Genomic DNA, 16698 nt, shown 5'->3' on the forward strand with positions numbered 1-16698 from the left:
CACAGATGTTTGGTCAATACATTGGGCTGCAGTAACTTCTACCTGCCCCTCTTAGGTCTTAACTGGCCCATCAGATATTTTTAAGTGTTTTGGTGCTGAGGTTACGAGTCAGTGCAGCCAGACCGCACAATGATCCAATCCCTGTTTTACTGGCTCTGACATTTTTAGTTAATCCTCACCATCTAACCGCACAGACGGCTGCTGTAACTCTGGAGCCTGAGTCATCTATCTGGGTAAACCTGACTTGCTAATGAGTTTGACATGATAACAGACAACATTTTTGGGTGTGTGCTGGGTGGTTTCCAGATTACTGGGTTCGTTTTAAAGGTCGACATAACATTAAGATGAGTCAGTGATCACAACACTAATGGTATGGGAAAAAAATGAATACAATATGTTGGGGAAATCTTCATTTTATTGTATTTAAAACATTTAAATAATTATGCACTTTACATCTGAAGTTGCACACAGAAGAGGTTGGGTCATACGATGATCATCTAGATTTTTTTAAACCATTAATGAGCTAAACACAAAAGGGCAGTAAAAACTGACTTCACATTGTCCTCTGAGTGTAAACACATTGAACTCATGAATTTATGTTGAAATAAATGAACCAGAGCAGCGTTACCACATGCTGGGGAAGATTTGTGTGTCAAAACTGCACAGAGTGAAAACTATGTTGACTGTCTGTTGTCATTAAAAATAGGTGAAATTAAATGATTTCTCATGTTTCCACAGATTATAGTGTCAGGTCTACAAATATTTATCAAAGGCAGATGTCATTGGCTGAGATTGAATACCTCAGACGTGCCAAAAATAGCTGAGCTACATAAGAAATCAAAGAAACATACGTCTGACAAGTTTTAACCTGCAAGGCAAATAAGACAATTTACACCTGTATCTCACTCGTTGGCATTAATAATAGTTGCAGTATATCTAAATACTTATAAATAACCCTTTTCCACTTTGTTACATGGCTGTTTAATATTTCTTGGCAGGAACACCTCTATGAACATGAAATTAAACTCAAAGAATGTTTCTGCCTCTGAAAACAGTTTGTAGTGCTAAAACTATCATCTTCATTGAAGTCTCAAGCCTGCAACAAGAAGTGGAAGGGCAGCGAACAGTCTGCTTCTATTTTCCTCTTGGTGTGTTTGTTTAGTTTTTTTAATTCAGCAAATCCAGCTTGTGTTGACGTCATAAATACGTCATATTTCACATTTACTTGTACATTCCAATTAAAGTTGTTTCTATGTAAAACAGATAACATTTTTACATGCAAATCTGAAAGTATGCTTACTATACATCCTGTACATACATACATACATACATACTATACTTTACTCAGTAATATCACTTGTTTGAGTGCAAATCATGAGTTTTAAAGTGCTTACGAAGACATTCAATACATCTGGTCGATTTGGGAAAAATGACATTTATAAATTTTACCTTTTAGGTATCAGGCTGATTTTCTCTTCAAAACTATAGAGAACAAGTTAGTGCAACAGTTGATTAAACTTCAGAGCCTAAATCAGCAAAATTACAAGCAACCAACTAAACAGGTCAAAGGTCAAAGCTGAGGCAGAAATATTCCACTGTCACTGACAGCAATGAGAAGTGCTATATGAAGAAGAAAGCCTGAAAGGAAAAACAAAAACTCGTCTTTTTTGTGTTTAAAGTTTGTTTCACTGCCCAGAAACATCAGAGTTGTACAGCAAACTGGACTCATCCTCTGTCATTTTGAATACTGAGCAAATGGAGACTCTTCATTCATTTTGCCCTGGAGAGACAAAAAGGAGCAACAAAAGGGATAAAAGACACATAAAGTGATTAATAACACAATGCCTGTCTTTGCAGGGAGTCATATGTCATAGTGGCATATTTACAGCAAGAGTGTGTTTAATGTTTTTATTTGATGTCTTCCGCTCTCTATTAAGGTTAACTGGAAGCGTAAGATTTTGCCATCATACATTGGACACACTTGATTAAATTTAATATTAAGGATCGACAACAAAAAAACTGAGAGAAACTGCTGTGAGACACAGAAAATGTGTTTATGGCTTTCAAATTAAAGTTAAAATGGTGAACAGAAGACAATTTGATTCTTGTTGAAGTGACACAAGCAGAGAAAATGAAATACAGTATTTCACAAAATAACAAAAATAAAATTGCTTAAGGTTTTTGTTTGTTTTGGAGGATAGAAATCTTCATTATTATTTGCTTTCATTTATAAAAATATATATTTCCCCCTACTTTCTGTACTTCCTCAGAGAGAGAAAACTAAAATAGCACACAAACATCAGCAGATACAGTTTTTCAGTTCTGTAACCCATCACCAACAAAACCCTGTCATCAGACCTTCTCCAATATCCCTAACCTATGTTTTAAAGGCAGTTGTTCTGTGATTTATTAAACTTGAAGGTTATCTGCTCATTGTCACCTGCTCAGTTTGCAAAATCAGCAGTTTGAACCCATATGTTGTTGGAGGTACTGTACATGCTGCAGTGTGCTGTATATCTATATATCTAATATCTTCTTTTTACAGCAGCTACAGTCATCTGGCAATAAAGATTTAAAGATAGATAGTGACACTATTCTATATCGTCACTGTTTTTACACATTGGAGCCCTGAGGGTTAGTTACGCTGTCACCAGATAGGACGCCTGAGGAGTCCAGGATCCTGAGCATTTCTGAATACCTGCTGACACACTTATGAACTGCTAATGATGAGCATTCATATCTTTTGAAAGTGCTTAGTCATGTTCCCCATATCACACACTGTACAGTTTCTGAGACTTTTTCTCACACTGACAATCCAGTCAGGCTTCCTGTTTACGTAAAAGAGAGAGCAGCAAACTACTGTTTTCACTCCTGAGAGTAAAAGGAAGAAGTGGCATATGACAGTTTTGTGTGTTTCAAAATGCCAGCCTTCATCCAATACTATGCTTGAAAGTTCAGTTCTTTGTGGAGCTCATCAGGTAACGCAAGAGTCACAATTTAATCAGATTTCATTATAATCTGTTGTAGAAATACAATCTCCAGCCCAGTGTCGGCCTCTGCTGGTGGGAACGTCATTAATAGACCACACTCATAAAAGTAAGAGGGTGATAGATAGTTTTAGACAGATGGCTAATCCGAACCTGCAAAGTAATTTTTGGAAGTGCTTTTATCTTAAACAGTTTCCATGGACAACCTCTCAGATGGTTCTGAGTGCCTGGACTCCTCCTTGACGGGGATTAGCATCACTAGACTCTTGTCATATCATTGTTTATAGTAAATTTGGATTTTTGTTTTTAATCTAGAAACTGTGCTTCCTGGTTCTTCATCTCATTGTATCCTTGGTGCCCCTCTTTGTTGATTACTATAGGAGCTGTTAGATTAACGCCAACTAAATCTGGTTGCAGCTGCAAAAAAAAATTGGTCACGTCTACAAAAGTGTGTCAACCAATTATAGAAAACAAAACAAAACAAAACAAATACATAACTTTTTTTGTTGTGTTGTGTGTGTTAGGTACCCAGTTTGACACAAAGACAGGATGAAATTTGAGTGGTGAACAAGCAGTTTTGGAACATAATAATGGCAGAAAATCTATTTAAGTTATACACATTTTCAGGTTTATATTTTTGATCTGTGGCTCCACTGGAGTATTTTTGTATGATTAACTTCTTTTTTTTTTAAATCCTGATTTAACTCATACTGACCCTTTATGAAGCCCTCAGTTCAGCCTCTGTCTGAAACAGGTCATTTTAGCCCCTGTCTCTATAAGGCTACTATACTACAATAGTTTCATAGGTTCATAATTGTTGGTGTAGCTTCCATTTGCTGTGCAGGTTTTGACCACTTTTTGTCGTTCTTCATTCGAAATGTCAACTTTTCAAAGACATCTGTTCATGTTTGAGGCAGAATCGAATTTGAAATATGAGAGTGGACAACGCAAAGAACACGTGGAAAAACCTTAACAACCAAGGCTACAGAACAGACAGCTGTTCATGAGCATGCACAACAAACCGATGTCAGCTCATCAGCAAGGTAGAAAAAGACTTAGTTAACAAAGCATTCAGGGCAAGTTAAAGCCCTAGCTTTTGACTCGCAGAAAGCATTTCTACAAAGTCTTGGAACTTTGACCTTAACATAGCATAGATATCTAAAATCATAACAGTATATAAATAACAGAAAAACCAGAAAGAGCATAATATGTCCCCTTTAAAATCTACAAATGGGCATGGTGTACAAGGCACTTTGGATAATAACATCAGCTTCATTTTTTCCAACTCACCATCGGCACATCTTCAAGCCTCTCAAAGTTGGACCTCGGTGATTGGGCACATTTCACTACAGCCACGACCAGCACGAGGAAGAGAACAATGCAGAAGATGCAGAGGACGGCCACAAGGCCGGGGTTTGCCGCCAAGTCACCTTTTTTCCACTCAATTGGAAGAGCTGAAGGTGAGACAAGCACAAACCTAAACTTCCCACACAATCAACAAGCTGCATACAACATTTTGTCTCTCGGAAAAAATTTGTCTTGCAAAAAAAAAAATAGGTTCAAGTCTATATTTTCTTGCTGGAGGAATCAACGGGACATTTACACAATTGACACAGCAGTTGGTTTCAGTGGAACATTTTGTTGCTTTAGCGACCTCCTCTGGCATTATTTCACAGATGTAGTTTAACTGAAAGCTTATTTTATGTCCGATCGGTGACCAAACAGGCTTCCTTTATTCTCAAATACCCCTGTCGGAGTATTGTATCGGAGTATCTTTTTATTATAGCTGTTAAGCAATTGTTCATTTTTTGAATCAGCCAAGTAGAATTTAGTTTATCTGTAATCAGTTTACTACAAACCGAACCAGCCAGCCCGTTAGTGACTTTTTCTGGTAATACTGGCTTGATTACTCCGCAAGCCAGCTGGATTCATGAGATCACGACATCACAAGATCACATGAGAATCTATCATGACAGGTTTCGAGTAAGGCACTTATGTCCGAACCACCAACTAGTGTCGTAACGATTATCGACACGAATACAGCTTCTTCGCAAGGTAAGACAGTGATAGACAATGGTTCAGCCAAACACCTGCCAAGTAATTTTTAGAAGTGCCTGTCTTTTTTCTAAACCATTTCTATGGATGAACTCTCAGATGGTTCTGTGTAACAAACCAATTGGCGCCTCAGGTTACTGGCATGTCAAGTATAGTGTAATGCTGCTCTATACTGTAAGTACTTTTGTAAATCTTTTTCTCTCATTCATTTTTACAATACTTTTATGATGCTTTATCATTTTATGTTTTCAGATCAATGTTATAAAATATGTTGCCCAATATTGTTTTCAGTTTCACATTTGCTCTCATTAAAAATGTCAACTTTTACTGGAATTGTGCAAAGCTTGCTGCAAGCTACACCTACACAAATAGTGAGGAGATGAAAAACATTTTCTTCTCAGGCAGCTTGTTTAGGAGTCTAAAGATGTTCTGCCCTCTAGTTGCCAAAAATCACTGAATGCAGCTTTAAAGCAAATCTGTAAACTGCAGCCTATGAGACACACGGAAATTAAACTGAGCTCACACACAGCCCTCACACTGACCTATTTCACTGCAAAATAAACTGGTTGGTGATTAGAACGGTGAGTCGATAATCTCTATGTACAGATATATTTATTTTATTGTACTGAGAAAAATGAATAACAGTAAGAATCATACCATATCTATGTGAAAGTATTGCAAGTTATGTTTAAGATCATTTAAAGTCTACACTTTTATTCCTTGATCCATTATCATTTGAAATAAACCCTCAGCTCCAGCAATGGTCTGACCTGGGCTGGATGCATTTGCGGTGGTGGTTTCAGTGATGTTTGGTGAGTCGGAGGCTGTTTGGACTGTTGGACTGTGGGAAACTGTTTCATTGGATGTCTGGTTGGTGGTGGTGGTTGTCGTCTGAGAGGAAGTGATGGGATGTGTCACCTTTGTCCTGTCTGGTGTTTGTGGGGAAGTGTGGGTTGGTGATGACACTTTATCTGAAGTAACTTCTGTGGAAATTTGGTGTGTTGTCGATTGTTGCAGGTGTGACACAGTTGGTGATGTGACTTCATTTGTTGGAGTCACACTTGTGATGTGTTCAGCACTTGTGGGTATCGTTTTTACCTGTGTAGTTGAAGAGGAAGTGACAGTGCCTGCAAAAGAACAAACAGTGTGACAACTTATTCACAGTACCCACAATTGATCAAGATAAGTCTGCTGGAGAGGGATGTTGGCATTTTAATGGTAGTTTTAAAAAAAAAAGTAATATTTTTTTTTACTTCAAGTGTTACTGGGAATTATAAGCTCAGCTCCACTTTTGAGTAAATGTATTAGTTCATGACAAAAACACACAGTACTGAACTTGGTCAGAAACAATTCACCATTCACTTCCTAGATAGGTGCAGATGATTAAATCTGTGGCTAGAAGTGAGAAACATGTTTACCACTACCACTGTGTGAATGATCCACTGTTTCAACTATTACTAAGAATTTCAAGTGGGTAAATGTTTGATCGTCATCATTTAACCGCATACATACAGAACATAAAGCTTGACGTGAAAAGTGACTGTTTATAAATCTAAAATACATAAATTCATCAGAGACTAAACTGAAGTTTGTGTTTTTGGGCCCTGACAGTATTCAAAGGCTGCAGTTTCAATCTACAGTAGGTGTACAATTTAGATTCAGTCAGAAAAATTATATTTAGGCTTGCTCCAGTCGGTTTCAGATTATACATTTGTAAGCTTTTTATACATTTTGTTTGAGATTTTTTTTACGGAGCCTTGGATCTCTTATAATATTGAGTCAAACTGAGTTTTTCACTGTAAAAATGTTCATGTTTATGGAGGATGCCATCAAATTCATAAAAACTCAGCTTCAGCATTGTGAACACGGATGCATTATCCATCTATCCATTTTCTATCCTACCGCTCATCCTTTCGAGCAGTAGTTGGCAAATAGCAGCCCGTGGGCCAAATCCGGCCCTCCAACAAAAGTATTTGGCCCTCTTATAGATGACATGAAATCTTTTACATGGCTCTTCATAAATCTACAGTAGATAATGATGTGAACACAAGGCTCATATAAATCCCAATAAGTATGACCTCGTAACATTTCATTAACTTATCAGATAAATAACACAGGTAAATAATAATTCCGCCGATCTGAGCATAACATATTTGTGTCAATAACAATACTTTTAAGTCATGAAGCAGTCCAATGTTTATTGTGTGTGGAAACCTTTGAGGTTTTTTTTCAAGAATATTTATTTATTTGTTTCATATACAACACAGGACAAAACAGCTCGGACATGGCATGAATCAACACTTCCTGTCAGTCTAGCCCGTCAGTAGAGATGTCCAAGTCTCCCTCCCTTTTCCCTTCTTTTTAGGGCTCTATAAAACACACTAATGTCTTTCCTCGATACCCTGAACTTTTAAGGATGGCAAGCCCTTAAAGGGCACATATTATACTTTCTCTAGTTTTCTGTTATTTATATACTGTTACGATGTTGGATATGTATGTTAAACATGGTCAAAAGTCCAAAATTTATGGTGAACGTCTGTAGAAAAGCTATCTGGCTATGTCAAAAGTCAACACTTCAACCTGCCCTGAACGCTTTGTTTACAATGTTTTTTTCTACTGTAGTGATGAGCTGCACATAAATGGCTGTCTGCTCCATATCCATGGTTGCTAAGGTTGTTGCCAAGGCTTGCCCATATGTTTTTTCGCATAATTTACTCTTGTATTTCGTATCAGATTTCAGATTGAACATGTACGAATGTATTTGACAAGTTGACATAGAGTAAGGAATGAGGAAAAAAGTAATAAAATCTTATCACTAGAGTAAAACTTCCTGGGGGGCAGCTTGCATGAGCCAGCCAATCAGAACAGAGTGGGCTCATCAGGAGGGGGCTTTAAAGAGACAGGAGGTAAGATGGCCTGTTTCAGACAGAGGCTGAACTGCGGGGCTGCGTAAACGGTCAGTAAAGATAAATACGGTTGTTTTTTAAAAAACTGTAAATAATGAATAAATAAAAGATATTCCAGTTGACCCCCAGTTTAAAGTGTTCTGAATCAAATATATCAAAACAACATATACATTGACTACTAAATGCTACTAAATGGAGCTTGGAATTAGATTATTTTGTCATTTAGTGAAGCTCTTCTCTCTGTGTCATTAAGGCAGCTGAGCTTGAGGCTATGGAATCTGTGGCGTGCTTGATAAAGCAGAAATAACAGTCTGATGATGATTTGTATTTACTGGTAATGCAGACAGACAGCGTGCGGTCGGCTGGCACTGTGTGTACAGGCAGTGTGCGTAAAGGTGTTTGAAGAAGTAGCAGATGCCACTGTAGGTTCAGCTCAGGATCACTTTCACTGATCAAATATTTGTTTTAGTTTCCACCCAAGCGTGACCATCCCATTTACTTTAACTTCATCTCCAGTCACATTTCATTTTAATGATATACATTGACCTTAAAGCAGACTTGACTTATTTTACAGTAACAAATACATTTATTGCTAGAATATAAAGAATATAAAGGCTTCCGTTTTACCACAAGGCTGCATGTTTTCTCACTTTTAATGCCACAGATGCCAATATTTCTGTGTTACGTGTAAAACCGGTAGTAAGTACATTTTCCTGTGTGATGAGGAAACAAAGCTGCACCAAACTACCACAGACAAGCCTGCTGAAAGTCCCTCTCATAGAAGGAAGTTCCCTGTTTGCATAACTTTGCATCTTTAAAGGACTTTTACCGTTGAGGTAAATTGTCAAACAAATATTTAACAGTTTAGCTGCTAAAAAAAGTGAAAAGGTTGACTTACTCTCAGAGAATGTCACTGCAAACAAGGACATCAGCACAGTGAGGTGCATTGCTGCAGGCATGTTGAGAAAGGAAAGAGCTGGCGGTCATATCAACAAACGTCACACACACTGAAACACTCACACACTCACACACACGGACTACATCCTTGACAGCAGGATGTGTTGAATGGCTGAGGAGGAGTGCTCTAAACATTTGGTCATATCAAATCTTTTGAGCTGTTTAGTCAATGTTTGAACAAAGTATTTGCCTATAGCTCCATCCCTGCAGCTCTTAATAAGTGGCGTTAGGAAGAAAAGGTTTTATTTCTAAACAGACTGTTATACATTTAGGTGATAATAATGTTCCTGGGGTGCTATAATCTGTCTTATAACCTGTCTATATCTTATTTATTTGCATTGTCACTGTCACTTTTTTTCTCTATTGCTCCATCTGTTATATTCAAGTTTATTGTATATATCTCCTATGTTATTTTACTTTTATAATGCTATCTGTCTGTATATCATCTTGTGTTGCTTTGTTTTGTCTTAATGTCTTTTATATGTCTTCTCTAACCCACTTTAAATTGTCTTTAAAAATGGACATTGTTGTATAATCGTGGAATAATTATATCAAACAATAAATGTCTTTTTTCTTGCAACATTTGACTGGCAGAAATACTAGAAAATACAATGAAAACATACATTCTCAAGTAAGATCTCAAACTTTTCCTGTTATTTCCATGTTACAGCGTGAGCAATAAAGTGAAAAGAACTGAAACGTCCTCCCTGAGTAAACACAGCCGACGGTAAAATAATTGTACAAATAAGCATATCAGAAATTGATTTTGGAGTAAAAGAAAAAGCAAACACTTCCTGGAAGGTTTTTCTTGTTCCTGATTCGTTCTTTATTGCAGCCATGAGGTGTTGCATAATTTGTGAAAGCATCTGCATTTAAATGTATTCAACAATGTACATATCAAATGGGATTTTCATACTTATGTATTTATTCACTGCTTGTCAAAACTTCTGGAGAAAAATGGAAGAATTGTAAACAAATGTATAATTGGGATAAAAGTTACTGAAAGAATGTCAGGATTTTTAATCTCAATGAGATTTTTCCTGGTAAAATAAATTAAATAAATAAAATCACATACTTTAAATGCAGAACTTCTGTTAAATTTGATTATATATTGCAAATTTCATTTCATTTTCTCATATCCAAGAGATTAAAACAATAAAATAAATACAGCAATCAGGATTATTTGATGTATTCTTATGTTTCAGTACATTACACATATTAGTATGGCTTATGATATATTTTTATGTTGGAGATGATTCATTATTTATTATAAATCTATTATGATATGAACACAGAAGCGGAACCTAAGATGTCAATAATATTAGAAATATACCTAGGATGTTACAGATTTCTACTTTCAGGTTGACACCATTTAATGTATTTTTCCAACTATCACATAAAATAATTGATCCTCTAACCTGTTATAAGTAAATATACTTTCACATTTATAAATAATCTGCTGGAAATATACAGTGCAGTATCTTAGATTACATTTACAGTCACTAGTGTAAAACTACTGCAGAAAATAAACTAAATTCAGGAGTCAGGAATCAAAGTCACACCTTCAGTTAAGGACCCTGTGATATGTTAAAAATATTTTTAAAAACCTTATATTTAGCAATCACGTTACAGGTTTTCATTACGCAGATACTCACAATCATGCAATAATGTATAGGTACCTTAAAAAGTGATCATAAGCGAAAGAACAGGCAGGAATTGTTTGGCATAAACAGAGCGCGGCACTGGGCTCCACATTAAGGCAAAGTTTTCACAGGTTAACACATAAAACATGGCAGCTGATTAGTGACACTGTCTCAGCAACTGCACTGATATAAAATCAATGAGAAATCCAACAATGATGAATTTTAAATTAACTTTTGCAGTACAATCACTGTCAACTACTGGGATTTGGATTGAAGTGCCCTGCTGAATGTCTGGTCCCGCAGAGAATTACACTAATGCCTTGGCGGGATTCAAACCAACAATCACATTCAGTTATCAGCATGACAGGCAGTGAAACAGCTTTTCATCCCTGAATGCGCCTCCTACAGGAATAAACATCCTTCAGGCATAAATAAACAGACAAACGCAACAGGAGACATGTTACAGACATGAAGGGAAAAGTGTCCCAGCACTTCAACTTAGACATCCACAACTCCTCTGAGTTTGAACAGAAAAATGGAGTGCAGGTTTAAACTTGGGAGAGCAGCAGTTTGTCAAAAAGGCAAAAGACAGCAAAAATATTGTTTGCCTCTGATAAACGTCTTCACAATCCGGTCTGAATTATGTTTCTATGCTTTTTCCTCCAGATTGTGGCAGCTTTTCCTGCTGTGCCTCCACTTTACTGCTGTCGGACACCTGCTCAGAGGGCTGGTTTGCATCCTGCCAACACAAGAGACACCAATACAAACATCAATACAATCAATATACATTTTGTTCTACAGAAGCATCAGACAATTTTGACACATGAACAACATGAGCAGAGAATGATATAAATTTACAATATATTTTCAGCATTTCATATAAGAGTAAAAAACACTTTCGTTCTCTTCTTCAAGCATAAGAAAGTAAAACTATCTGAGAAACATTGAAGAGACTTAGCCCACTTACTCTGTGTTTGAGGTAAGAGAGGTAGGTATCCCACCCTAATGTGATGGTGTTGATGTAAATAACGCGGTATTTGGGCGCAAGGAAGTAGAAGTTGATCATCTGAGCTGCCGGCCAAACGCACCAGTCAGCCTGCCAGCAAGAAACAACAAGGATTAGCATAAACAAACCTGGACAGATTACACAGCACAAACATCGCAGAAACTGCTGTGCCCGCTGGGAAATCACTACAGGCCACAAGCCAAACGCTGGTCAACACTGTCTGTGACGATGTTTGCTCTGTCTTACTATGTTACTCGATCACTCGCTTTCAGCTGGACAGCACCCCAGATTTCTGTTTTTATAAATCTGACTGACAAGAGAAACAGGAAAACAACAACTGAGCTTCCTCAAAGAAACTAGAACACACATTCTACGAGGTCATTAATAAATATTATTAGCATTAAATAATGAAAAATAAAAACCAAAGAACTTTACAAAAGAAACATTTCTACCTTATCATGGTAGAAAAATCAGTAATAAAGCATAACCAAAGTTATTACAATTTATCCTAAAGAGGAATATCTGTCCTACATTTAAGAAAAATTCACTGAACAGCTGTTGAGAAATTTAACTTAACCCACCCCACGAATGTCAGTGTCATGTGTCACCAGAAAAAAAGGTCAGGGGCTCACTTAAAGCCATTAGGATTCATCCTCTGGGGATCGCGATTGACTGTGCAAAAGTTCATAGTATTCAATGCAATACTATTTTAGATATTTCAGTCTGGACTAAAGTGGTGGATGGACCGACTGACTGACACTGCTGTCCCTAGACAAAGGCTTGAAGTAGAAGCTACTTTGGATTGTAAAGTGTTTCAAGCTTGGAGCTCGTCCACAGACAGCATCAAGAGTTTTATGCTAATGTGTCTCCACAGATGAGAAAAAAGGAGTGGACTTAATGATTACATCATAGTAAAAGCATCCAACGACTGTTTTATACTGACGGCTTTGTGGATTTATGTTTCAAAGGGACACTTTGTAGACAGTGTTTCACAGCGAAGATAATAAGTGTTATAAATGCAGCGGTGTATATTAAGAGGTCAATGTTGACAGCTGTCCTGGGTTATTTTTAGAGAGTTCTTACTATAACCTGCTGATTCATGCCTTAGAGGACACATTAAAATTGAATGGGCAAAACTTTGAGTTAAATTCATGTTACCAAGACGGATAAGCAGTGAAACCTTCTTAGAGGGAAACAGTGAGTGAGTTTAAGTTTATTATTTTAGCTGTTGTGGGAGAGGAGGGGGTGATGATCATTGCATCAATAAAGAAATACAGCAGTTCTTGTTTTGTTCATATATGTTGGATCACTGTTATTCCTGCTTGTTATTTAAACTCAGTATTTCATTCGACTCTCAGAGCAGAGACCCTGAAATTAAAAATGATGGGTAGGAGGAGAATGTAGTTTACATTGTCTTCACATCCAGGTTTTTCTTTCTTCAGGACACAAGCACCGACAAGATATTCGGGTTTGTTTTACAATAACAAATATAAAAACGGCCCAGAAGAACTTGTGATGCGATCATTTTATCACAGGTGCTGGTCAGACTCTAACATGTGCACTTACAATCAGAAATTCCCAGAACTTGTTTCTGAATTCCTGCAATCCGTGGGATAAACCGTGTCCCTCCATGGTCCCCATACCTGCAATAAACAGAGTTGTCTGTTAGAAGTGCGTCAGCACCACGCTTCATGAAAACCAACTTCAGATAAAGTCAGAGACTGGAAGAGTGCCCAGCTCTAATAAACCACGAATGACAGAAACAAAACGTCAGTCAGATCCAAACTGTTAATCACAGACGACCTTTGAACAGTATCCACCTCTGACTTTGACATAAACCGTCTTTTGTTACCTCACCCACGTCTTTAAGTCCAACCTTTGACTCTGTACACTCTGACTTACGTGTGAGTGTGTCATAGAGAAACTGTTCATGTGCTAACACCCTGACAAATGTTCAGGAGGTGTGTTTGTGTGCACTCAGGGAGGAAGGAGGAATAAACTCTGAAATCTTTCTTACCTACAAAATACCACGCCCCAAATAGAGGTGACGCGACCGCCTGGTCCGCCAGAACCTTCTTGATTACAGAGCTCATCGAGTTTCCCTTCACTGCTAGGTCCAGCCAGTGGTACCAGTAGTGCAACACTGGTCCCATGGTGCAGCCAATCATAAACATGCGGCCTTCAGGGGGGAAATAAAAAGGAGAAAACTTAAACACTTTGCACAATTCATCTTCAAGATGCCATTATTCTTAATTAAGAGATAGAGGAGACAAATTTACCGAGTGATCACTGCAGCGCTAGATAAAATATGTTTTATATGTAAAAAATAAAATTAAAAAATAAAAAAGCTTTGAAAGTACCTTGAAATGTTTTACATGTTGTATTTAATGACATTTATAATTTTGCGATCCTTCTTTATCAATTAAGTTTAGATAAACTACTACAAAAAACTATTAAGAAAATGTTATTGTGTTTTATTTGGATACTTTGTATTTATGGTGACTTAAAGGTCACATGACTGATTGATGGACTGTAATATATGTAAAGAAACCTCACACATGAATCTGATGGAGAGAAGGCAGCTGCAAAGATATGGTGAATAAAGAGGAACAGTGTGACGTGTTTATTTTAATGGACGACTGAAAACTCACACTGGTCTGCACCTCACTGTTTGTGTGTGTATGTGCTGTCAGAAAGGGAGTTGGTCATTAATCACAAGGCAAACTGTGACGAGTTGAATCAGGACACTGACACAAAGTAGATCCTGTTTACTGCACGCTTCTTAACAAAATACAAAGGTGTAACAAAACCCTGGATGATTCTGTGAACTCGGCTACCAGAGCGCTCCAGAAAGGAAAAAAAGCCCTCCCTTTGTTGAGATCATCTTTAGATACAGACAGGGGACAAATTAAAAGCTAAAACCTGAATAAATGTGCGGAAAAACATAACGTCTACAGATGCTTCCACACAAGTCTTCTGCATGGTATTATCAAGCAATTAACATCTAATCAGGCTCTGTGGTGTGTATGAAAATGCTGAGCACGGCCAGCTGATCCTAATTTTGTATCAAGATGGCAAGAGAAAAAGATCTGAGTGACTTTGAAAGAAGGTTGATAATTGGGGCAGTGAGGGCAGTAGCTTCAGTCTCAAAGACCACTCATCTGGCTGCCGTTTCAAAATGAACAGTGACTAAAGCGAAGTCTGCATTTAGGTGGAAGGGAAATACATCAGCAAGCATGGTCGGAAATTGTGGTCAACTGCACACATTTGATGACTGTGATGGTCGTGCATTAGTGCAATAGTGACGTGTAAATGCAGGACGTGATCAAGCTGGGCCAGCAAGAAAACTCAGTTACGACAGTTACATAGAGACGTAGAGAAATGTGATGTGGTCAGATGAATCATCCTTCACTATATTCTCAACAAGTGAGTGAGTGCATGAGTGGTGTTCACCAAGAGAGCAGTACAGGTCTGAATGTTTGTTCCAGGATGACAGTGACCCCCTCTATATGAGTATGAGGGGTCACTGAAGGGTTTGATGAGTATGAAAATGATATGATATGGCCTTCACAGTCACCAGATCTCAATCCAACTGAACACCTATGTGAGAATTTAATAGCGACGTGTTGAGACAGAGCTCTCCACCACCATCATCAAAACACCAAATTAGGGAATATCTTTTGGAAGAGTGATGTTCATTCCTCCAGAAGAGTTCAGAGACTTGTAGAAAAGCTGTTCTGGCAGCAAATGGTGGTCCAACACATTACTAAGACACTTTATTCAGCTTTTCCTTTAATTTGTCCCCCGTCTGTATGTTTTCTACTTCCTATTTTCTGTGAACAGTTCATTTTTGATGCCAAAACCAGCCCACAAATACATATACAAAGAATATACAGAAAGAGAAAGGTAAAAGTGTTACCCTTTTCTTTTTCCTCATGCGTCTGTATATTCTTGGTATAGGTATTTGTGGGCTGGGTTTGGCATGATGCAGAAATGAAAACAACTCATCATAACAGCATCAAATACTGATGCTGTTATGATGAGTCATGAGTGGAACAAGGCATTAAAACATCTCCAGGGTTGCAGGTACCAATCTGTGATAAAGACGTCTCCCTGGCTCCACCTAGCTCTTTCTCAAATTCAAATTTAATTTTTCTTTATTGGCATGACTGTCACAGCAAAGCATCAGGACAAAATGACACAAAATAAAATAATATTAAGACTGATATATGTTAATTATATTATAGTACATCTATGTATTTATGTATTTGTGTGTGTGCGTGGTCTGTCCTTTTGGGGACAAATTCAGATTTAGGACCAGTTAATGGGGACAGCTTGTCCAATTGGGGACAAAAGTTGTGTCCCTGATATGTAAGAAGCTGATTTTGGAGTTAGTGGTTAAGGATAGGGTTGGTAAGGGTTAGGTTTAGTGTGAGTCTCCAAGAAATGAATGCAAGTGACTTAAGTAAACCTGTGTGCGTGTGTGTGTGTGTCTCTCACCTGTCCTGCCCCAGTCCCGGACCCGGCCTGGGCTCTTGTGAATCTCCCAGGACTGCTGCAGGGTGTCTCCCAGCGCCAGCATGCCTCCACTGCTCACGGTGTTGGTGAGCAGCAGGTACCGACCCTGAAACATCGGCTTCCAGAAGAACCGTATGCGGACCAGAAACTCTTTACCAGCCCGTTGAATCATGATGTTTGGACCACTGTCATCTGCGGCTGAAACAAACTCTCACACTTTCTCTGGAGAAAGGAGGAAGGAGGGGTGGGGGAGATTTAACAGCCTAAAAAGTGTTCAAAGTTTAGACTCATTCAAACACTGCTTGACCCGGTGTCATTTAATCTGGATTACATCAGAAACCACCGCCGGGCTGCACCGACTATGTATCCGATCAAGTGCCGCTTTCTCTGTGGCACAACACAGGCATTTACACAGATTATTTACATATTTAATTTTTTTTAAAGTACATTTTAAAATAACATCCCTGCTCTCTGTTTAATAACATGCTGCAACCCGGTGACAGCAGGAAGCACAATCTGAGAGGGATGTACACTGGAAACAAAATGTTTGATCGCCGCCTGCTGGCGTGGAGGAACAAACGCATTACACTGTGCTATACAATCCACACACATATGTGTCAGTGACA

The 16698-nt window shown here is 38.0% G+C and overlaps 2 protein-coding genes across 3 annotated transcripts; both read right to left on the reverse strand.

Moving 5' to 3' along the window:
• Positions 1–1450: 1450 nt before the first annotated feature.
• On the reverse strand, positions 1451–8962 carry LOC133984800 (protein CIST1-like). Its single transcript, XM_062424277.1, has 4 exons — positions 8847–8962; positions 5813–6169; positions 4278–4441; positions 1451–1780 (listed from the first exon to the last, which is right to left on the reverse strand). The coding sequence occupies exons 1-4, from the start codon at positions 8905–8907 to the stop codon at positions 1736–1738; spliced, it is 627 nt and encodes a 208-aa protein (XP_062280261.1). The 5' UTR covers positions 8908–8962; the 3' UTR covers positions 1451–1735.
• Positions 8963–10861: 1899 nt separating this feature from the next.
• On the reverse strand, positions 10862–16480 carry mpv17l2 (MPV17 mitochondrial inner membrane protein like 2). Of its 2 annotated transcripts, XM_062424275.1 has the most exons (6): positions 16404–16455; positions 16055–16294; positions 13572–13733; positions 13121–13197; positions 11516–11644; positions 10862–11287 (listed from the first exon to the last, which is right to left on the reverse strand). In XM_062424275.1, exons 2-6 carry the CDS (start codon positions 16242–16244, stop codon positions 11189–11191), a joined length of 657 nt encoding a protein of 218 aa, XP_062280259.1. In that variant the 5' UTR covers positions 16245–16294; positions 16404–16455; the 3' UTR covers positions 10862–11188. The 2 variants fall into 2 exon arrangements, with proteins under 2 accessions (XP_062280259.1, XP_062280258.1); XM_062424274.1 differs by having other exon boundaries at positions 16055–16480.
• Positions 16481–16698: the final 218 nt, after the last annotated feature.

Source organism: Scomber scombrus, chromosome 8, assembly GCF_963691925.1.
Source record: "Scomber scombrus chromosome 8, fScoSco1.1, whole genome shotgun sequence".
Taxonomy (NCBI): Eukaryota; Metazoa; Chordata; class Actinopteri; order Scombriformes; family Scombridae; genus Scomber; species Scomber scombrus.